This window comes from Rhea pennata, chromosome 2 (genome assembly GCF_028389875.1).
Source record: "Rhea pennata isolate bPtePen1 chromosome 2, bPtePen1.pri, whole genome shotgun sequence".
In the NCBI taxonomy this organism is placed as follows: Eukaryota; Metazoa; Chordata; class Aves; order Rheiformes; family Rheidae; genus Rhea; species Rhea pennata.
In genome coordinates this window covers 39579562-39603072 of record NC_084664.1, presented here as the reverse complement: position 1 = coordinate 39603072, position 23511 = coordinate 39579562, and the positions used below count along the sequence as shown (strand labels likewise).

At 36.1% G+C, this 23511-nt stretch overlaps 1 protein-coding gene across 1 annotated transcript in view; it reads right to left on the bottom strand.

Annotated features, from left to right (window-relative positions):
- PLCL2 (phospholipase C like 2) overlaps positions 1-23511 on the bottom strand; it is a 101856-nt gene that overhangs the window by 10515 nt on the left and 67830 nt on the right. Inside the window, exon 4 of the mRNA XM_062569293.1 lies at positions 12114-12189. Coding sequence (XP_062425277.1) covers positions 12114-12189 — 76 coding nt within the window. The remainder of the gene's footprint in view (positions 1-12113; positions 12190-23511) is intronic.

The window sequence follows — 23511 nt, the reverse complement described above, 5'->3', positions numbered from 1 at the left end:
AGGGCAGTGAAAAAGCTTCAGGTATTTTATTCTTCAAGCACAAATATATCTGCTCTAGTAATGTAAAGTTATACAACATGCCAATACACATAGGTGTCTCTACATTGACGTCTACGCTGAAGTACCTGTTGGGTCATTGCTGTACAAAGATGTCGCAAGAAAATTTTTACTATACAAAAATATTGAAAATATTGACTATATGAAAAATTGAATTTGTTGCACTGTACATAAAGGGCTTTTGTGAGTTGCTACAGAATAGAAGCAGTAATTTCATGAAATATATCTTGACAAATTTATTTTGTGCCTTGCTATTATACACACTAAATTTATCCCACAATTGTCCAACTAACAGCTTGCATGCTGGGACCAGCCCAGAAAACAGCCTTCTTACCTCACCCCGAGTAGAAATGGAGTAACTTTGTAAAGGCAGAGCACAAAGCAGTCAAGCACACGCTACTATGCCCATGTAAGCTACAGTGTCCAAATAGCCTGTGGCCGACAATCTCTAAACCAAAAAAGCTGCTGCAAAATCCAGATTATTCTGATCTAAACAATGAACAGTGTGACCAGAGCAGCAGATGCATCCAGTGAACTGCACATTTAACTTTAAGAACAATTTGCATTCCTTGCTGCTATTGAAAATCTCATAAAACTGGAACATAGTTTCCTTCATACTGGGGAAGTAAGGTATCCTTCCATGGATACATACAACACACAAAATGAATGAGAGCAACTCTCCTATGGAATTATACATTAAATTGTGCTCCAAGGATCTCCATCAGTAAAAACATAAATGGGTATCCCGAGGGCAAAATTTGGCAAGTAGGGTGTGACGTATATCTATGAAGTTAAAACCAAGTTACAGCTTTGTTATAAATTGTAATTATAATTGTTTCTTCAGATCTTCTATCTGCCTAGTGAGTATATGTGCTTCAAAATTTACACAGAATTAATTATCATGGAATAAAAATATGAATTTGGGTTGACTGTCAATCCTAAATTAGAGTAGGCTTTTAAAGAAATTATAGTACTTATTTTCTTTGTAATCTCACATATACGCACATATATGTAATTATATATATATAAATAAACAAATACATAAAATAAAAAGTTATTCATAAGTTCATTTTAAAGACAAGATTGTTCTTTTTAGTTTTCTTACACTTTTAATTTGACTGCAAGAATAGAAAATGCAAATATTTTTGCTGAATTAAACTACTGTATCATTTTTATTTCAAAACACTTCTCTATAGGTCTGACTGAGTCTCTAAACAAACCAGACTCAGCTAAATCATTTGCATTATATTTCCCAAAACCAGAACTCTAAGCAAGTGAAAAATTGAAGTTCATTCATCCATCATTGTTTCCAAGTATCTATTTTCCACTCATCATGTAAAATAAACCCCCACAAAAAGATGCATAGATCCATATTCACAACCTTGCATTTCTAGAGACACCATCAAAATACAAATTTTCTAATCTGTACCAGCAGTTCTCAAACTATACCAATAATTTTTAGAGTTCTGTATTTAGAATCTCAGCAAAACAAATTAATTTGCAAGGTACAGAGAAAATATACAGGTGAGCAGCAGAGGCACTTGTAATCACCTTCTCAGCACTAGTACATTCAAAAACAAATGGGAATGGAGCTAGACAAGAGCACAGGCCATACATTTAAAGAACAGCAGTAATGATCTACTAACCTCATCTCCATGTTTATAAATATTCCCCTTCAAATCCTAACTCACAGGCACTAATGATCAATAATGATCTGGAACTGAATGCTGAGGGTCTGCATGATCAATACGAAGTTCACTGTTTTGCAAATTTCAGACTATTTTTACGTACACAATGTAACTAGATATTTAAACATGAAGACCATGGTGACAGCCTATTCTGCTGGCCAGAAGAGCTCTTTTTTATATGCTGAATACCTGAGCAGTGAAGCAAAGTCCAGCTGAAGGCCTGTAGCAAGTGGTATCCCCCAAGGGTGAATATTGGGTCCAGTCTTGTTCAACTTACTCATCAATGACCTGAATGAAGGGACAGAGTGCCTCCTAAGGAAGTCTGCTGATGATACAAAACTGAGAGGACTGTCTGATACACCAGACGGCTGTGCTGCCATTCAGCGGGACCTTGACAGGCTGCAGAGATGGGCAGAGAGGAATCTCGTGAAGTTCAACAAAGGGAAGTGCAAAGCCCTTCACCTAGGGAGGAATAACCACATACACCAATACATGCTGGGGGCTGACGTACTGGAAAGCAGCCCTATGGAGAAGGACCTGGGGGTCCTGATGGACTGCAGGCTGACCATAAGCCTGCAATATGCCCTTGTGGCCAAGAAGGCCAATAGCATCCTGGGTTGCTTTAGGAAGAACATAGCCAGAAGGTGGAGGGAGGTGATCCTCCTCTCCTCAGCTTTAGTGAGACCACATCTGTGTCCAGTACTGGGTTCCCCAGTATGAGAGAGACATGGAGCTACTGGAGAGAATCCAACAGAGGGATACTAAGATGATTAGGGGACTGGAGCATCTCTCATACGAGGAGAGGCTGAGAGAGCGAGGACTCTTCAGCCTGGAGAAGAGAAGGATGAGGGGAGATCTTATCAATCTATTTAAATATCTGAAGGGAGGGTGTAAATAGGATGGAGCCAGACTCTTCTCAGTGGTGCCCACCTATAGGACAAGAGACAACAGGCACAAACTGAAACACGGGAAGGTTCTCTGAACACGAAGAAGAACAGCTTTACTGTGAAGGTAACTGAGCAATGGGAGAGGTTGCCCAGAGAGGCTGTGGAGTCTCCTTCCTTGGAGATATTCAAAAGCCATCTGGATAGGGTCCTGGGTAATGTGCTCTAGGTGACCCTGCTTGAGCAGGGGTGCTGGACTAGATGATCTCCAGAAATGCCTTCCAACCTCAACCCTTCTGTGATTCTGCTATGCAGATTTACTGAGTAGAAGTCTTTATAACACACAACTGTGTAAAAATCATCAATAGGTGAGATACTAGTCTTTCTGAATAGCTCATGAAGAACAACCATGTTGTCCATTAAACTTTCACATTGTGGTCTGATTCACATAGTTACCAATTGTACTATTAGAATTAATTTCATTAATTAGTGCAGTAGAAAGACTAGAATTTAAACCATCCCATTTGTTTCATCGTTGAAAATAATTTTCAGCACAACCACTGAAGGGATTATATGATTTTGAGATGTATTAACATTATTTCAACCAAACAGGTTACTACTGATTAGTGATTTAAAAATTGTCATTTGAGTTCTGTTAATCAATGGAACTCAGTCCAACTTGTAAATTAAGATGCTTTGACCTACTCCACCTTGAACAACTAAGTTTACTTCATATTGTTCGAAATCCATGTATGGTCATTGCTGCAGCTTCCCTCACAAATGCTAACTTTTCTAACTGTGGTAACTCTGTGATAGGTCTGTGATAGTACCATGGGGTTTGAACTGCGGTTACTTGATTCACTTCTTAGTTTCTTCTTGTGGAAATATCAGGGCACATAGTCTGTATAAGCTGCAGTAATACAGCTGGTATGGTAACCTCCTATTCCAGTATAAGTTAAGGGCTAGCTGACAAAAGCCATTCAATTTCCTAGGTGTTTGTAAAATAAAATGACTCCCACCTTTTATGCTCTGGTCCAAGTCTTTCATACTAGAGGGCAGCTTTTCAGTGATTCATTCACCCCAACTATTAGAACATGTTGTGTAAACATATTCTAATTAATATGACAAAACAAAACACAGTAGCAAAGGCATGATTCAAGAGCAGGCTTTAAAACTGAACAGAAAGCCTCTAATCACTTTTTCCACTCATAATCAAAGATTTCTTAGTGTATCTTTCTCTCCACAGCATTTAAAAGTATTTTTACAACCAATCCTTCAATACTGCCAAGTAATTATTTTCCCCTGTGAATGCTGAATCATTTTCTAGTTCCCGGGTGAATGCTGATTAGTTTACTTTTATTTTCATGAAGTCCAAGTCTGTCTCTGTCTCCCTGTCTCTCTCTGTCTTTCTCTCTCTCATAAAACCCTGAAGCCCTAGGATGTATTAGATAGCTCTAACACTTCTTTATACCTCCTGGAAATACCTTATCATTCAAGATGCCTTTCTGAAACTTTTTGTACAACCCCGTTCGCCCATTTTCAATAAATTCAAATACCATAAGGAAAAGAGAAGTGCTATAAAGATGATGAAAGCAATATGAAGCCTATTTCATCTGAGGAGACTAATAAAGATTTGCTTAGTTAATTAGTGAAAAGAAAACTAAAGAAAGGGCAACTGTTCTCTGTAAATATACCAGTCAGGTAACACCTTGGGAAAGCAGAGTCATTTAAGCTATGGGGAAATGTTAGTATAATAACCAATTAGTATGCATGTCAATCAATAAAATGAGAATTTATGCACAATTTACACCACTGTAGATGTTGTTCTGTAAGCAGTCTTGAAGAGAAGAAAATGACTCCACTCAAAAACTCATATTCATTTTAAAATAGAGTTTGATGTGATCAGTTTACAAAAATAGTATCTAGGAGAAGACTTCACGACCTTCCAGTTCTGTGTTTCAGTGGCCATATAAATCCTCACCAACTGCAAAAGCGGATGCATCTTATAAATAATATTACCTGGCAGACCACGAATTTACATAACTTATGCCCAGCATATTCTGACGGACTAGACAGAAAGCTGAGCTCTGCCAACTAAATTAAACAAGAATGGATATGACAGTTTACATGCTAGAGTGTCCTACTGTTACGATATAATTTAAAAGCAGAATCTCTTTCTTAAATAAGAAACTACACAGGGCACTACAACAATCTTGACTAGCTGAAAAGAATTTTGAGCCATCACTGGTCAGAATAACTGTCAGATTAGAATTTTAGGTTTATTTTATGGTCCTGAACTCTGCATTAATATTTTAAGTATCACAAATACGTTCAGAAGATACAAAAGCTTTCGTAACTTTCACACACATACGAGCTTATAAAATGCATGTTATTTTTTTACTGATACTTGACATGCTAGAGCAAAGAAAATGCATTTTATTACTGTCCTGTGCATTGGATACATTGGTTTTGTAGTGGCAACATCATGTCTGTTACACTTGCTCATTTCTTTGAAAGCCAGGACTTTTTTTTTTAATAGAACTGATTATGTTTCTTAATATTTTTCTTTCATATAATATTCTTTAAACACTCAGGTACTAAAACATCAAAAATGATTTCTTTGTAAAATGAAGTTTGTGTGAAAGGTGATCTGGAAAATAGTCTGGTTACCATATCACATATGCAATAAATCAGATGTGTTCTTATTAGAGACGCAACAGAAAACAATATACCTGTAAATCCTTCACATATTTTGCTTCTACACAAAGCATTGTGTAAGAACACAAATCCTCCATATAAATATTTAAAATAAACTTTAATAAATTTTTAATCCAACTCTGTATTATCTAAGTATCACTATCACCTGCAAAAACTGAGTCATAACAGGAACAAGGCTTAGAACCTCAAGTACTTGCAAATACCTACTTCACAATGAGGTCCCCCCAAACATTTAGGTCGTATCTACAGAGTTATAATTTCTTTGCACATTCTGAGTGTGCTACATTTCTGCTTCAAGAATCTCTGCCAGATTCTTGAAGTCACTTCAGAAGTCACTGCCAGAAAGGATTCAAAATAGCTGAAGAACCAAATATATGCTGTTAGGAAGTTACAAAAAGGGCACTTGAACATCCAGACTCAATTTAATCAAACTCAGTTACTTCCAAAGAAGAACATGCTTCACCTTCCTCCAACACTTTCAAGAGCACTCCTCACTCCTACAAAAACATTAGCTTTCTAGATACCAAAGCCAACAGAACATATATCAAATTACAAAACAAACAGAAACTACAGACCAACACTTTTTGTGTACCCCCACAAAAAGTAATCCTACAAAGTACATAGAAACGAGACCTTCAGATACTAACACATTTTCTAGGAAAAGATGACTCATAGTATCTTATTCCTGATCTGCAAATACTTTCATCCACAAGGACACCTCTAAGGAGACAGACAGACATTTCTAAATACAGGTGAAGTTAAACTGCCACCACGTACCAGAATGAATTAATGTTGTTAATAAAGAACTGAAACACAGAGTTAAGAGCAGGGAGAATATTTTTTCCACAGACTACTGTTTCCATCTTTTACTTATCAACCCTGATCCTCAGGGGAGACTAATAAATCTAAGAAAAAAAAATCTGATTTTATTGAATGCTAGAAGACACACTCTTAATAAAGACGTTGATTTTTGGCACATTATAATTTCTCCCACTCTTCAGTTCCTGCTAAGCCCACATTGTTTTACTGGCAATAGTAATTACTATCTCTTTCTGTCCCACAAAAATGTTACTTTTTCTTTCCTTAGTATCACTTGCTGTTCTATAGAAGCTGGCTACCTTTTCCTTTCATGTTGTTTCATTAACACAACTAAGCTAAACCCAGAGTCATTTCCCCAACCTGCATTTAACTTTAATTTGTTGTTGTTCTTTAAGATGTGAAAAGGGGAATTTATAATTGAAAGCTTGTCCATCTTTTGAAGTACAGCACTTTAGCTAACAAAATACATTACAAAATACATTACAAAATTTGCCTTTTGACCACGCTGATCATAACACTTCCGTTAATTCTTCTTTTTCTTACCTCCAACTATGGATATGTTTGAACTGTTAAACTTAGTCAGCAGCTCTTGTACTTGTCGCATTGTCACATGTAATACAGATAGCCTGACAGGAGAATAAAAGGAAACCTCATTCTTTCCTACTATCTTGGATTAGATTGTAGTTAGGATAACAATGTAGCCCTTGAACAGACCTCAGCACGTAAAGTGTCTGATGTATTTGTGCACTCTTGTATCTCTCTTTTTTTCATGTACTTCTATATATCACAAGGGATATAATTCACCTTGCCTCTTAAATCATTTTAGCAGGTAGAAGAAAACTGCTAAAAATATGAACTACAAAATAATATCATAGTTAATTAAGCAGATATTTCTATACCAAAGACTATTTAAAAGTAAGAGTTTTAGTCTCATACAACTACATTCTGACACAGAATATGTTAAAGAATATACCATAGTCTGAACAGTAGGAAGAAACAGCCTTATGTGAAGGGGTAGACTCAGGAGAGCGATACAGAAGTCTGCGTTAGTAACAAGTGTTTGCCGTCTAGGATCTTGCAAGTTCAGCATTAAAAGATACATCTATATGGCAAAATAAACTTATAAATGAAGTTTAATGTAGCTATCACAGAAGAGTGCTAGTATGTGAAGAAGGGCAGCATGGCCTTTAGACGTGTTAACAAACAGAATGCGAAGTCCACTCTCTTAGAAGGTATTTTAACTATAAGCATATGCTACAGCCTATTCTGTTGCATCTTCATAGTCACATGGCTAGCACATGCTGGAAGTTCAACAGATGACTATCTGAATTGTGAAAATAATGGTGAGATATATTTATCTAAGATATAAAAGAATGACAGTACACATATCTCCCTGAGAGAAATGATCTATGCATTTCAATCTGTTCTCATTAATGTACTTTTGAATAGTAGCAGCTCAAATTATTTGATTTCTTAATCAGACTATTTTGGATCAGAAACTAAAAGACAGGAAGAGGAAGCCGGACGCAGGAAGTGAGATCATCAAAATCATCTAGGAAAGTATGGGAAATGTATCCTAGCAATCATCAACCTTTGCAAGTTGCAAGATATACCAGATTCATAGAAAAACCAAGACCATCCATTATTACTGTGAGCCATGAGAAGCAATACATGAACAAATACTACACGACTGGAGACTGTAACAATAGAGAGAGACTTGAGCATAAAAAAAAGAGACTAGTGATCTATTCAAATGCTACCTAAGTCCAGTAGGTCACTTTTTTTCCCAAGGTAGAAGATGGTTTTATGAACATTCAAGGCACAATACAGAGACAGAATGTAGAACTGGGGAGTGCATGCAACCACAGCATAGCATGAGCTGCTGCGGAGCTGTATTTGGAAACGCTTAATAGAAGAAATAGTGTAAGAGTGTAAGAAAAAAGAGGAAGGACTGAAAAATTCAGAAGCACAGTGGGAGAACAGCTTGGGGCAGAAAGACAAACAGGAAGAAAACGTAAGAAAAACAGAGTACAAAGGATAAAAGAGGACAAAAAAAACAGGTAAAAATAAAGGACAGAACACAGAAAGTAAGTTGGAAGACACACAAAGAAAAGGATTGACATGAGTTTGCTCTTTATTCACACTTTTCCTTAATGATCAGGGACTGGTTATCAGGCTAATAGACCTTTAGTGGGATGCTGTGCTTGTATGCACAAGTATGAAGAAAGGAGTTAAAACAATTTGATAGCTGGTATAGAAAAAGCGGGAATAAGGAGAAAGTAGAGTAAAGTATCTTAGAAGAACTGAGACAAACTCAGAGGGGCCTAAAATTGCTATTTTAGTGATAGGTGATGCTGGAGTTTTTGTGATGTTGGTAAGTATTGTACCTTGTTTACTTTTAACAGCAAACCTCATGATAAATACACTAAAAGATCTGATTCTAAGATTTAACTTGAAAGTCAGTGTGGCCTACTGATGCAGCTGAAGACATTCAATATTGCTCGGTTATGAATTCCAATTGCAGTGTGTAAAGCAACATTTCTTTATTACTCTTACATATGAAGCAACAGTTTAATGTAGTGGCTTCTAGTCAAGGGTCAAGACTCATTGATGAAAGCCAGTACTTCAGAAGACATGGATAACAAATTCTGCTGGACCTGTAGAAACTCTCACAGTACCCAGACAATAGACACTGTGAATTCTCTTTTAGGTGAGGCTTAACTACAAAAGTGCTGGGAACTGATCTAGTCATTCTTTATCACCATCTAAACAGAAGTCAATTGTGTGCCTACATATCTAATCAAAATGGTTCCTCCTGATTCAATTAAATTAATTTCTTTTATTCTATTAAGGAATTGTCCAATTTGTACAAACCATACAACATATAATATTATTTTGCCTGCACATTATATGCTTTGTTTTGGTGTACCCTAAGTCTAAAACCAATTTAGATTATAACAGAAATAAATAATAAAAGCAAAAGCTTTGTATAATTTTGCTGAAAGGCAACCAGTAGTAACACTGGAGAACTGAGAGATATAGCTATTTGAGCAAAATTTTTATTACTGTATTTTTCAGCTACGAAAATGCTTCCAGTGCTTGTGTGGCCATTATCGTAATTTTTTTGTGTGTGTAGCTGGATAGTGGATAGCTGTGGTGGATAGTGTGCACTATGTTGGTCTCTGACTGCATCCAGATTGTCTGGCTGATCCCTTTTTTGAAACTGTATCTGACACTGCTTACAGAATGCTTTGGAGAAGCCAAGCAAGTAGGTTTACTCATTTTTGTCTTTTACTACTTGCATCATTTAATAAACTAAGACACTGGTGCTTTTGTCACTGTACAGACAGAATAAACAAGACAATCCCAGCTCCAAAACCTTTTAATCTACACATAAGAAAAAAGAGAACAGATGGATAGAGTGGGGTACTCCCACTCCTCCACAAGGAAGTAAAGAAAGTTATTTTGGTTAAGGTAGTAGGAGGACATGTGTCAATCTAGCTAAGATGACATTTGTTGTGGGAGATTTTTAAAAATCAATTCAAATGAAGTATCCTTGTGGATGTTTACAGGGAACATGTAGGACAACATGATAAAAAGCATGACGATAGCTGACAATCTATCAGGCAGTGGAAACTTGCTACCAAATGAGCAAACACAGAAATAGTAAAAGTGCTCAGTCTTGATATATAAAGAGGAAAAAGTGGAGATATCCTTACAGGGAGTGTAAGGATACATTTAGCATGGGTATCATTAAATTCTTAAAGACAGGAGTCCTTGACCCAGCTGTACTTTATGTAAACTATGGTTGTAAGACTCAGGAAGACTAGACACATATAAGCTAATTGGAATCTATGCGAGCTAGTAGAAAGCAATCTTTCCTAAAGGGCAACAGTTCCAAAAATGAGGTAAAACAGATGATCAGTTTTTGCCTTGCCTCTAAACAAGGGAGCTAAGTTGCCTGAGATACTGCTTTAGTTATAAAATCCATGACACACTATCACCAAGAGAATGGGAAAAGATTCACTTAAGTCTAAAAGTCTACAACAGTATCTCCCTATGGCAGCACAGTAAATTTTGAGTTTTATGTTTCAGATCTATCTTTATATCTAGAAACAAGATATGTGAAATATTTTATGACTCATGACTTTTTAAGATTATGTTTAAGAGCTTAAAATAAATAGGACAAGTTAATTTTTTTCAAATGACATGAACGAGCATAGGATGGCACAACCTTGTGGGACTGTACTTTCATAGAATGTATGCTCAGCATTTCAAAGTCATTAAGATGTTTAAGGCAAAAATATTTCTTCTACTGAAGTCATACAAGATCAGTTACTATCATTTTTGGAAATGCTGAAACCTTAGATGAGTAACATTGCTGTAATACCTTTTGAATTCCCCTATCACATTAAGGAATTCTAATTCTAACATGCACAATAGAACTTCCAAAGATACTACTTCTCATACTATGGGTTATTCAGATGACAAATTAAATCACTTCTTTCCAGAGCTGCATATAAAATGAACAAAATGTAAAAGACTAGTAATCTGCACAGAAGGCAGTAATATTGATTGAAAGTATATATTAAGTAGTTATAGTCTTCTGATAAACTACAGAAAATCCAGACACATTAAAAAGTTATTCCTTACATTTTGCAAGTCTAGGCATCTAAACAAGGAGATATAAATAAGCTAACATACCGGAATTCAATTTATAGAAGAGCAGTGAAGGAGATCAAAGAATGGAAGAAAAACATGGGAGATGGTGGGAACTACAGGAGGCTGAGTATCAGAGGTATAAAAGAATATTTGTGTCTAAAAGGCACAAATTTCAGTCTTTGTCATCTGAAAGAATTTATGAACAAAATGATTGCAGAAACTCCGACTTACAACATGTTGACTCTCTGTTAGACTTCTTGTTTCTCATGCAAAATGAGATGCATCATTGCTCTGAGTCTGTTGTTTACAAAATACTTCAGAAAAACTAAATGAAAATCAGCAGGATCAGGGGTCAGGGATGCTGTTCAAAATCAGAAAGTAACCTTCAAAACTCAAAGTTGTGGCCAAATGAGAAAAGTAATTGCAATATATCAGGTGAGTAAGGGCAATTTGTGAAAGAATTAAGAGCAATAAAATCAGTTTCAAACATATCAGAAACAGGAAAGCTTTCACAGAATCTCTCTAGATAAAAGGAGCATTGAGAGAGAACTGAATCATTAAAAAGTAAAATAAATAAATAAATAAACACTGAATCATTAAAAAGCTAAATAGAACACTCCAAATAAACAAAAAAGAATCTAAAAAACTCAAAAGCAAGAAAACTTTTTGAATCTATGCAGTTTGAAAAGACTGCCATGCAAGACATATTCTTCAGAGGGAATTCATATAGATCTGTCTCAAATGTAAGCATCAACAAAAAGAACTACAGCTGAATAGATAAAATGAGAAGTAACGGATGAGTAGAATCAGATGATAGTCACCCAAAAGAAACTCAGGGATGAAGTATCTATCTTCTCATTCAGGGATGAACTACTATCATCTAAGGCAAAGTACCTCTCCAAGGCTCTTAAGCTACCATGAAATAAGCAGACAAGTTCTCACATGAGAAAAGAGCAGATATGAGTAAATGGTTAAAAGTTTTCAAGGTGAAGGAAGATCATTCTCTATCTCTTCTGTAATCACATGCTTACATTGGTAGATATAAATATACTGACAAGCTACTGTCTGTATATAAAATACTCATGATTTCAAAAGGCCAGGCATATTTCTATGGATCTCAATTTCTATGATTTGAAATGTCCTTTCTCTGTTATTGTACATGCCTAAATTCAAGTAATACTTTTTTTGCTATAGTTGAATACATACATTCAATTTACAGTTTTGAAGAAAAAAAGATACAGCAATTTTTTTGTAGTAGTTTATTTAGAAGAAAGCTTGTACTTACCTGCTTTCTGACACTGTACTATTTTCTCATATAAGCTATCTGCATTTTCAACTAGAGTCCTGATGGTCTGAATCATCTGTAGAGAAAATTAATTAACATATACAGAAGTATCAGTGAAATGCAAATGATGATGACAATTTTTAATTTTTAAAAGATTATTAAATTTGAACCAAAACGATAATCTGATATTTATTGTTAACATAGTGAATAAATTTGTTTTCCTTGTCAGGACCAGGCAGATGAGTGCTCTGAATGTAGCATAATGACATAATAAATAAGATTTTGGGGGGCTGGGATCTGTGAACACAGAAGTAAGATGTCAGCTCCATTCCTGTCCATCTACTGCCTAGCAAAATGAGTGGAAATTATACAACTATTTACCAACTAATTCATTTCTGGGAAGACAAACTGTAGGCTGGTTTTCTCTTCCTCAGACATTCTGATATTCAAGATGATGATTAGTCACCACCCACTACTTTCTTTTTTTCTAAGTATCATTCCTCTGCTTCTCCAGATTTGTTCCTCTGTATTTTCCCTTGCTGTGGCTTGTGTACATATAGATGAAATAACACTCCATGGGGAAAAACATGCAACTAAAGGCTGGAGTTGGAGGATAAGGAAAACTCCTTTCTCCTTTCTTGATTCTTTTACCTGATCTTTCTGAACACAAAGCTTTTCAAGGAAGCTCAGCTGAAAGCACAGCAATAAAGATGGGACTGTTCAGATTTTCAGCCCAGGATATGTAGTCCAGAAGTAAAGGAAAGAAGACACAATGGCTTTGCTTCAAATCTTACCCATTGGCAGATCTGGTCTCCACTCAAGCAGACAGATTTCTCTTTGCTAAAACAGTGGTAAGTCTGACATGCTGCTTTTGTGGGAGTTTATGTGGAACTTTCTTTAACAGACTGTTGTTAGAAGCAGAAAAGTTTCATATTGCATAAATAAATAAATAAATAAATGGCCTCTGTAAGACTTTTCTTCAGAGAAATGTTACTTGAAGACAAATGACTATGAACAAGCCTCCTCCAGCTAAGTGACATTGAGGCTTTCTTTCTGAGCACCACTCTAAGTAAGTGAGTTATAGATCAGTTTGGAGAAGTAGATGACTGAACCCCAAATTCTAGATCATGGCAAGTATGCAAGCAAGTGAAGTAGAAGAACATCTGAACAGAGGTAAACTATGCAGACTTCTACTATTTCAGCTACACAAAAAAAGGGTTTAAGTAGATTACAAGTAGTATTTAAGAATAATTCTAGCTCTGTTTCTATGACTATAGTTTAACATGATAGAATAAATAAAGATGCAACACCCCAAATTCCACATTTATGCAAGATTTTAAACAACATGACCAGCAAATTTAGAGTATGCATAGGTCATCATACTGGGTAATTTTTACTTTTACACAAGTAATCATCACATCTAGATTTACCTGTATGTAATTTCCAAGTGTCTATTTATCCTGATTTGTACTGTAAGTCAGTAAATAAATGTAAATCAAAACAATAAATGAAGAAAAAATAGTAACTTGATCAGGTTGCTAAGCTGCGAATGAAGTACGTTAGCCTAACCACTTTTTACTGGATTGTTCTTTGAGTATAAAGATCAGTGTACACTCAGGAAAAAACTGCCTATAAATAGAATTATGCTGATTACTCACTAAGTATAAGAAATTAGAGACAGAACTGTTTTAAAGAGTAGCATGCCTTAAATTAGAGAATACTATATTTTGGTCAGAGGAGAGAGCTGTATTTTGTCACATTTCACTACAAATTAGGCCTTTAAAACAGTATTCAGATAATAATAAACAGGATCCATTATAAATGTGCTTGAAAGACAAGGAAGTTGACTATTTCAATGAGTATGTCACAAACCACACTTTATCCTGTAATGCGCTTAAACAAAGAGAATCAAAACACAGTTGACTTAAATTGCAAATACACTTGCAATAACTGAACAGGTTATTTTACTAACTAGTTGAAAAGATATTGTAAAGCACCCTACATTGAGCTTTTGATGCTTTGAAAATTAATTTGCAAATTGAAACGCTGAGAGAGTATGGCTCTTGTCTTGCCAGGATGCTAATACACAATAATAAATAACTGCAATGGGATCCTCCTGTTGTTAGAAATCCTTTGACTTGAGAATTACTTTTGACTGGAGTCAAAATAGACTTAGCGTTACATATGTTAACTATTATGAATAACAGACAGAGACAAATCATGCTGCCCATTCGAGGTATTTGTTCTGAAAGAATTGTAAGAAATATTGTGACCACATATGTCAGTCTGTTCTTTGTTAATGACCACATGTGTACAATAATACAATTTCTAAGTCGTCTCAATTAGCTTCTCTTCCAGACACAGAACATCTCTATCTGCTCTGTTTTCTTTGTACAATACACTTTATATGCACATCTGATAAACTTTCTAATTTAGAAATTCTAGAGAATAAGTCTCCATAGATTAGAAAACTTACTCTTTCTACTCTGGAACACTGCAGTGAGATGAATAGGAACGCTTATATCACTGTATTTGTCAATGCTTTCTGTATTGACAAAGCAAGAAAGTTGTACTAATGCTGCAGAGGAGAGGAAATTAAATCACTGTGTTAGTGTTCTTTCATCATGGTAAGGTTAACATTGAAACGAGTTTATAATAACAGGCAGATTTAATATTTCACCGTTTTGATAGGGAAAGTTGATTTGGCCTAAATATTCTCAGATCAAAAGCACTATACACTTCAGCAAATTCCAAAGAATGTGTATTTCATGTGAGAGATCACAGAAATTATACTAATATGAATTTTGAGATTTACCTAGGCTGTTAACACCTATTTTCTTGAACTTTGGTCTCCTTTAAAATATGTATAAAGCTATAATTAAGGTTAACAGTTCCACTAAGCAAGATTTGCTGAGCTAACAATAACTCAGGGGTTGATTTTCAGAACTGTTCGATCAGTACTATGCTATACCCTACCTTGTTGATGTCAAAGGAACTGGTGTGTCTTTTTTGTAAACCCAGTTCATTAAGGAGAGAAATGAGCAGTATGCTGTGTTAATGAGCATTGTGCCACCTTTTAGCTGTGTTTGATTAATAAAGTAACAGGATTAGTTCATTAAAATTTTACTGTTACACTGCTCTTCATCATACCGTCATCTTTCAGTATGCATTCAGCTATTTATTTGCTGAAAAACTTTTCTATAAACTTCTTTATGGAGTGCTAGCCAAAAATATGACATCATGAACATATTTGTATACATGTTAACAAAGACTCAAACACTTTCAGCAGATACAGCCAATGGAACAACAGACATGTTGTTCACATTTAAACAGAAAATGATCACATTTAAACAGAAAACTAGTGCGATCCGGATGATACTTGTCCATGTGTGTGTGCAGGCTAATATAGAAGAAAGGTAGAAAATGAAGAGTAAGCATGAAAGACTAGCATTTGCAGAATGAGAAATGAAATTCTGAAGGCAAATTGGTCGTGGAGGCTGAGGAGAAAGACAGACTAGATTCTAGGGTTCTGTGATAAATACATATAACAAGAAATGGTATCTTGAATGAAGAGCAGTGATTTGCCTTTTCAGGAAATGGTCTCAGCTTGTGACTACCAGGAGTATATATTGAACAAGCTGACCAATAAGCAAGTATTTCCTAACCAGAGACAACTCTGAGAATATTATCAATGACAAAATAGGAAAAATAAAGGGAAGCAAACTTAATAGGAAACAACCAGTTACAAGTGCTCACAATTAAAAAGATATTGCCAAATTCCCCATGCCTCATCTAAGAATAGATCTTTTATAAAGTTTAACAGCTTATACATTCTAGCAAGTCTTTTACAATATTAATCCCCATCTCTAATCTGTGTTGTTTTTTCTGGAAATGAAGATTTATAAAACTCAACAAATATTTTTTAAAGACAATGTGTAACACTACCTAGACTTCCTTCAACTTTCCCTTCAACCCCCCAAAAATATTAATATGAACAGAGAGTATTTTTGTTATTCACTATATAAGAGTAAGGAAACACTGGACTACTTTCCTATTATTATCTTCTGTAAAATGGAAAAAGGGAAATACAGAACAGTATGCTTTTGAGCCTTGAGGTCACTGAATTTTTGTAGAGGTCTGGATGATAATTTGATCTATTCTTCAAACTCTGCTAAAACATTGATTCATTCTATCTAGTTGTCAGAAAAGCAGTAATTCTAACAATGGGATAAATGTCAAGAAAGGCATAAAAAAATTTAAAATACTCTTAAGATGTTTTAGAAATAATAAACAAATAATTAGTCCTGAGCTCTCAGTGAGGATTGGAGATCTCTATTGCTGTATATTGTCCCTACCTTAAAAAGTGTCATTACTATGGTTAGGAATCAAAAAAAATCTTCCCTCAAAATAATGGAAATGTATTGCCATTCATGTGTCTGCCTCCACAAACCAAACAAAAAGGTCACATACTTAAAAAACGTCTTTTTTCTCAACCAAACAATCCATCATTAAGGGACACAGCTACAGAAAATAAAAAGCAGACAGGTCTAAACCATACTTTAGGCTTATTTTTTATGTTGCAGAGCTTTATTATGTCTGTTTTTATTGTTTTGTTAAAGAAATTAAACTTACAAGCTAGCAGTGCGTATATGGACATATATAACTGCACACATATTTGTACACATGTCCTATTAACACTATTTGAAATTATTCAACCAATTTCAGGTGAATCTGAATAAGAAGTAAAAACCTATTACATTCCTACTAGTCTCATGAAGATAGCTTGTCCTACTAATACCTGCAACTTAGGAATACGATATAGACTATCTCAACCATGTTAAACATTACATTCCACAAATAATACAGACCTTGAGACAGGTATCTTTAAAAAACAAGATTTATAATTACTCTGCATGGGAAACTGGCTGGTAGAACCCCCCAAGAGACAAACAGCGGAAATACAGACCAATTAAGTGGACAGTAAGGTGGACTGAAAACTGACTGAACTGCTAGGCTCAAAGGGTTGTACTCCATGGTGCAAAGTTCAGCTGGAGACCAGTCACTAGTGGAGTACACCAGGTGTTGATACTGAGGCCAACACTGTTTAACATCTTCATTAATTACTTAGATGCTGGGGCAGAGCATACCCTCAGCAAGTTTGGTCATGATACAAAACAGGGAAGGGAGAGCTGATACATCTGATGGTTGCCCTGCCATTCAGAGGGACTTCAACAGACTGGAGAAATGGGCAGACCGGAACCCCATGAAGTTCAACAAGGATTTAACCCATCCAGCAAAGGAATAACCTCATGCATCAGTACAGGCTCGGGGACAACTGCTTGGAAATCAGCTTTGCATAAAAGGACTTTGGGGTCCTGGCAGACAACAAGTTCAATACAAGCCAGCAATGTGCCCTTGAAGCAAAGGAGTCCATCATGAGCTGTGTTAGGTAGAACATTGCAAGCAGGTCAAGGGAGGTTATCCTTCCTCACTACTAAACGCTGGTTGGTCCTTTTTTGGAGTGATGAGTCCAGTACAAGAAAGACATAGACACACTGGAACAAGTTCAGCAAAGGGCCACTAATATGATTAAGGGACTGAAGCATCTGACATTCCAGGGGACATTGAGAGGGCTGGGATTGTTTACCTGGAGAAGAGGAGGAGAAGGCTCAGGGGGGATCATATCATTGTGTATAAATACACAATGAGAGAGTACACAGAAGACTGAGTTAGACTCTCTTCAGTAGAACCCAGTGAAAGGAAAAGAGGCAATGGGCACAAACCGAAATATGAGAAATTCCATTTAAATATGAGATATCATTATACTGTAATGATGACTGAATATTGGAACAAATTGCCCAGAGAGACTGAGAGTTCTCCACCCCTGGAGTCACTGAAAATGGACACGGTCCTGGGCAAACTGTTTTACCTGATTCTATTTTGAGCAGGGGAGGTTGGATTAGACGATCTCGCAGAATCACAGAAGGGTTGAGGTTGGAAGGCATTTCTGAAGATCATCTAGTCCAGCACCCCTGCTCAAGCAGGGTCACCTAGAGCACATTACCCAGGATCCTATCCAGATGGCTTTTGAACACCTCCAAGGAAGGAGACTCCACAGCCTCTCTGGGCAACCTCTCCCATTGCTCAGTTACCTTCACAGTAAAGCTGTTCTTCTTCGTGTTCAGAGAACCTTCCTGTGTTTCAGTTTGTGCCTGTTGTCTCTTGTCCTATAGGTGGGCACCACTGAGAAGAGTCTGGCTCCATCCTATTTACACCCTCCCTTCAGATATTTAAATAGATTGATAAGATCTCCCCTCATCCTTCTCTTCTCCAGGCTGAAGAGTCCTCGCTCTCTCAGCCTCTCCTCGTATGAGAGATGCTCCAGTCCCCTAATCATCTTAGTATCCCTCTGTTGGATTCTCTCCAGTAGCTCCATGTCTCTCTCATACTGGGGAACCCAGTACTGGACACAGATGTGGTCTCACTAAAGCTGAGGAGAGGAGGATCACCTCCCTCCATCTTCTGGCTATGTTCTTCCTAAAGCAACCCAGGATGCTATTGGCCTTCTTGGCCACAAGGGCATATTGCAGGCTTATGGTCAGCCTGCAGTCCATCAGGACCCCCAGGTCCTTCTCCATAGGGCTGCTTTCCAGTACGTCAGCCCCCAGCATGTATTGGTGTATGTGGTTATTCCTCCCTAGGTGAAGGGCTTTGCACTTCCCTTTGTTGAACTTCACGAGATTCCTCTCTGCCCATCTCTGCAGCCTGTCAAGGTCCCGCTGAATGGCAGCACAGCCGTCTGGTGTATCAGACAGTCCTCTCAGTTTTGTATCATCAGCAGACTTCCTTAGGAGGCACTTTGTGAGTACACATCTCCGGAGGTCCCTTCCAACCTTGACAATTCTATGATTCTATATAAATAAATAACAATATAAAATATAATTTAGTAAATCTGACATCTTCAAGCAAAAGCAAAATTTTTAACTGAGCTTGCTGGCAGCACACTACTAGAAAATTACAAACAAGGTAATAATCAATAATAACTTCATTACAGAAAAAAAACGTGTGTGGTTTGGCCCAGACAGTCCAGAGCTGCTTTATAATGAAGAGCAATTGATCTCTGTGCTACTGTAAGTACTGTCCAAAAATGCCTACATAAGAAAACAAAGCTGTCAATTGCTACTTCTGTGCACATTGAGGACTTATCACATCAAATTAAATTTGCCTGATGGCAATAATTTTCTTTAGAAAACATATCTAAATTAGAAAGGATTTCTCCAACAATGCCAAAAAAAATTTATGATATAATTATAAATGTAAAATTATGTTTCCCCTTAGACTTTAAAACTCCTCCAAGATTCATCCTCCTCCAGGATCAATGCAGTGGAAATCTCCAGATCATAATGCCTTCCTGAACTTACTGGCATACTATGAAATAACATAATGGCTGTATCTAACTGACAGAGACAGAATATTCCTTGTATGTGGGAAAGACTTCGGAATAGACTCATGTTTTCACTTTTCCAGCTGCCCTCTCACCTTCCTTGGAAACAAATATGTGGAACAGTTTTTTGTCTTTAGGAAGAAGCAAGCTGAAATTATGCTATCATGCAGTGCAAGAGTGTAAACGATGGAACTGACTTACTTAAACTAACTCTTGTAAGTGAGAAAAGATGGGACATCATCTGTTCTTAATCCTGCAGTATCCTAAAATTAATTAGGTTTGCCACAGCTCAAGAAGATGTACCAAAGGAACAAGCAGCCCACAAATTCTCCATTAAACTGTCTGTATGTCTTTCTTAATTTCTCAAGAGTAAAGCATTTGGGAAAGACTAGGTTGAAAACAGTGTGAAGATAGAGTATACAAAATAACCAGCAGCTGCTATCCTCTAAACTATGCACACGATGACATTAAACCGTTTTAAATGCAAGTGTCATTTCTCCTTGCTTTCCTGATACTTAGACTGTCAGAGCAAAATAGTTTTGATCATTTGTAAACTAAAACGTAAAAAGTGGAGTTCAATGAAGAAAGCTATGTATCTTCAAGGAAAATATCTCATATCTTTAAGAGAAGCACAGAATTAATATCATTAGGAAAAAAATTAGTAAGATCAATGCAAAATTATTTTTGAAACTAAAAACTTCAGCAAGAGCTCCAGTAACTACAAACTTTTTACATGGGAGGGGGTCAAAAAGACAGAACATTAAAATTTTATTAGGAAAGAAACAAGAGAACTATAATTGGAAATGTGGAGTATAAATAACAGAATTTACTATGTATCTGACTTATTTTTATATTCTTCCATAAGCATTCAATTGGACAACCTTAGACAGCACAGTCAGCTAGATGAACTTTTCTTCCTATGTACTGTTATTTTATGTTCTTATGAATAGCCTGAGCAAACCATTAGCCATAATGGCATTAGTGAGAGGAAAAAAAGCTTCATCCTTCATGTTCTTAATGAAGAAATCTTGACTTCCCAGAAGTGTCATGTTGTCATTAACATAACTTTTCATTCAATATAAAACAGTTCATACTTTACATTTGGCACTGAAGCCCAAACATCCAAACTTAGACATTTGTTTCTGCTTTTGTGACTGAAAAGCCCAACAGAAGGCTGTCATCTGCAACTTATTTTGGAAGCATAATTACAACCTTCAGTTGAGAATGACTGTCCTGTCATAAAACAGGAAAATAAAAATTGATAATAAAACAACTTACCTCTTTTTCAAGAAACTGTCCAAGCTATTCACTATACTTTCATCTATGTTTTTCATCAGTTTTTGTGATAGACTAACAACTACACTAAATATTTAAATGTATCTTAAAAAACAGAATCTGCTATTATGAATTAAACATGCCATAAAGCATTACTTGGGCTATTTGTAATACTAAATTGCAATTAGTGATCTACGTTTTCCCTTGGATCTCTTCACCACTGAACTGTATCCATCTATTACCTAAAAAAAGACAGTTCTAATTCTGCAGAGACTTGACAATGAAATGAAATATGCTGCACAAAGCCAGAGGCAATAATGGAAATAGTAAGATAGTGCATGTTATGGTTATTCAAATATTGCATTTTATTTTGCTAACTCTTGAAACTTACTGGTTTAACACACATCATACCTATCTATCACAAAGAAAGTGGTTTAGAAAATCTAAGCACCTTCATACCTCAGTCCTCACTGATCTTTGCAAATCTGGGTTAGCTAGACCAGAGCTCTTGCAGCTATGTCTACTAACTACAATCTACTTAATGGAAAAATACACTCTAATGAAAAATCAACATGAATAACTGTCTTACCAGTGTTTGTCCTACTGGAAGAGCAGGTTAAGTTCAAAATTTACTCCAGCTCTCAGGGAATATCTAAGAATTTACTTAGGATAAAAACGTAGTAATAGCTTGATTTCAACATGAGCATTTGAAAAGCAACTTTGTTGTCAAATGTTTTTGGAAAATCCAAGTAGACTGAAACTCCTTTGTCTATATGCTTCTTGACTTCAAAGAACTCCAAGAGAGTAATGAGCCATTCACTTTATAAAAGCTCCATTGATTCTTCATCAATATGATATATTATCCATCTTTCCACTGATTTTATTCTTCAAAACAGTTTCTACTATTTCTCACAGTACGGATATCAGGCTGTCTGATTTGTAAGCTCTTGATCTCTCTTAGAAACCTTTTAAAACACTGGCACCACAGTAGCAACTTTGATAGCCAGTTTTAAGTGAGAGGATACACATAAGCCAAACTAGTAGCTTGGCTATATCAATCCTCGAGATCTTTTAGAACTCCTGAATGAATACCATCTCTTTCTGGTAATTTCTCCTTCATCATTTTGTCTTTTCCTTCATATTTTTTTCTATTAGCATTTCAATTAGACACGGATTTTCCAGTGAGTCATTCATGAAGAAGAGTTTCATATGAAATCCTCCCTCTATTCTCCACAGACACACAGTTGCAAAAAATCATTTAGCTTTTCTGCTATGATTTTCTTTTTCCTGAGGTTTTATTTCTTTATTTTACACTGCAATGAGATAGTGGTCCTGCACACCCTCTGACAAACTTTCTCTTTTTCAGTATGTTCAGAAAAGAATTTATTGCACTGTCTGTGCAGGTTCCTCCTGAAATTCTTTGTGGTTGGCCATGCTGTATTTTTATATTTAACCATGACATTGTTAAATGTCTATTCTACTTTACTCATTTGCACATGACTTCAGCTTTTTGGAGGATGCCTTCTTCTTTTGAACAGCATCTCCTCCCTTCTGTCCACCCGTAAGTGTTTTTTGGTAAGTAGTATATATTTGTTTCAATGCCCCTGCATAGTACCTTTAAACAGTCTCTATAATATCTATTCTTTTGGCTACCTCTTAGTTTCTTATTTTAACAAGTTTATTTTACGTAGGTTTGTTCTTTAACTAAGTGAAAAAGCAGGGCATAATGGCTTTTCAAACTTCTGTGCAAAGCCTGAATTCTTTCCTGTATAAGCCAGATGACGCTAAGAGTTAAGCTGCAACATCGAGTACCCATGGAGGTGGGCTCTGGAATAGGTGGACTGAGGAATAACATTCTGAAACAACTGGAGAAATCAGTACACTGCTTTCACAGTCTATGCCAATGGCATATCTCTCAGAAAAGGTGCCAGGTGTAAAATCTGGACTTTCTTTAGGTGCTCAAAGCAGACAGTGGTCAGATGATATCAGGTGCTTTAAAAGCACAGGAGATCCAAAGGTTGGGTTCAATCAGAGTAGACTGGTGACCATCCTGGGCTCAGCCTTCTCTATAACAATCAGAAATTGAAAATTTAGAACAAAATGAAGTTATGCAAGAGCTAAAGCAACCTATATGCTCAGTCCTTAGCAGACAAGTTGGTAATTTCCAGTGCTGGATCAAGTACTTTTTTGTTAGCCCAGAAGTAAGTCACTTCAAGGATATTCTGCAGAAGAAAGTCTTCTTAACCTGCTTAAAAAATCTGGCATATTGTAGTGCCTGAGATAAGTTAGAAAAATCTCACTCTACATGTTCTCTCAAGATACGATTCTATAACACTGAAAACTCTTTCAGGGTATTTGCAAAGTAATCATAACCAAGGACAGTGTATCACCAATAAAGTAATAAACAGAGATTTTATAAACTAAATGTAACTCAAAATAGATATGCTAATCACGCTTTTTAGGCCCTGTGAAAGAGGCAGTGAATGTATTTTTTGCTCCCTTCAGCATTATGAGTTTCAGTCAAAGATGTCTGATAGAAAAGCACATGCCCTACCCAATTCATCTTTATGGAAATCAAGATGAGTTTTAAAGGTAAAGAATATCTAGGGTATTGAGTAAGAGAAGAGTAAGAGCAAGTTTAAGTAAAAGAAGACTATTAATATTTTACCAAAATCTTGA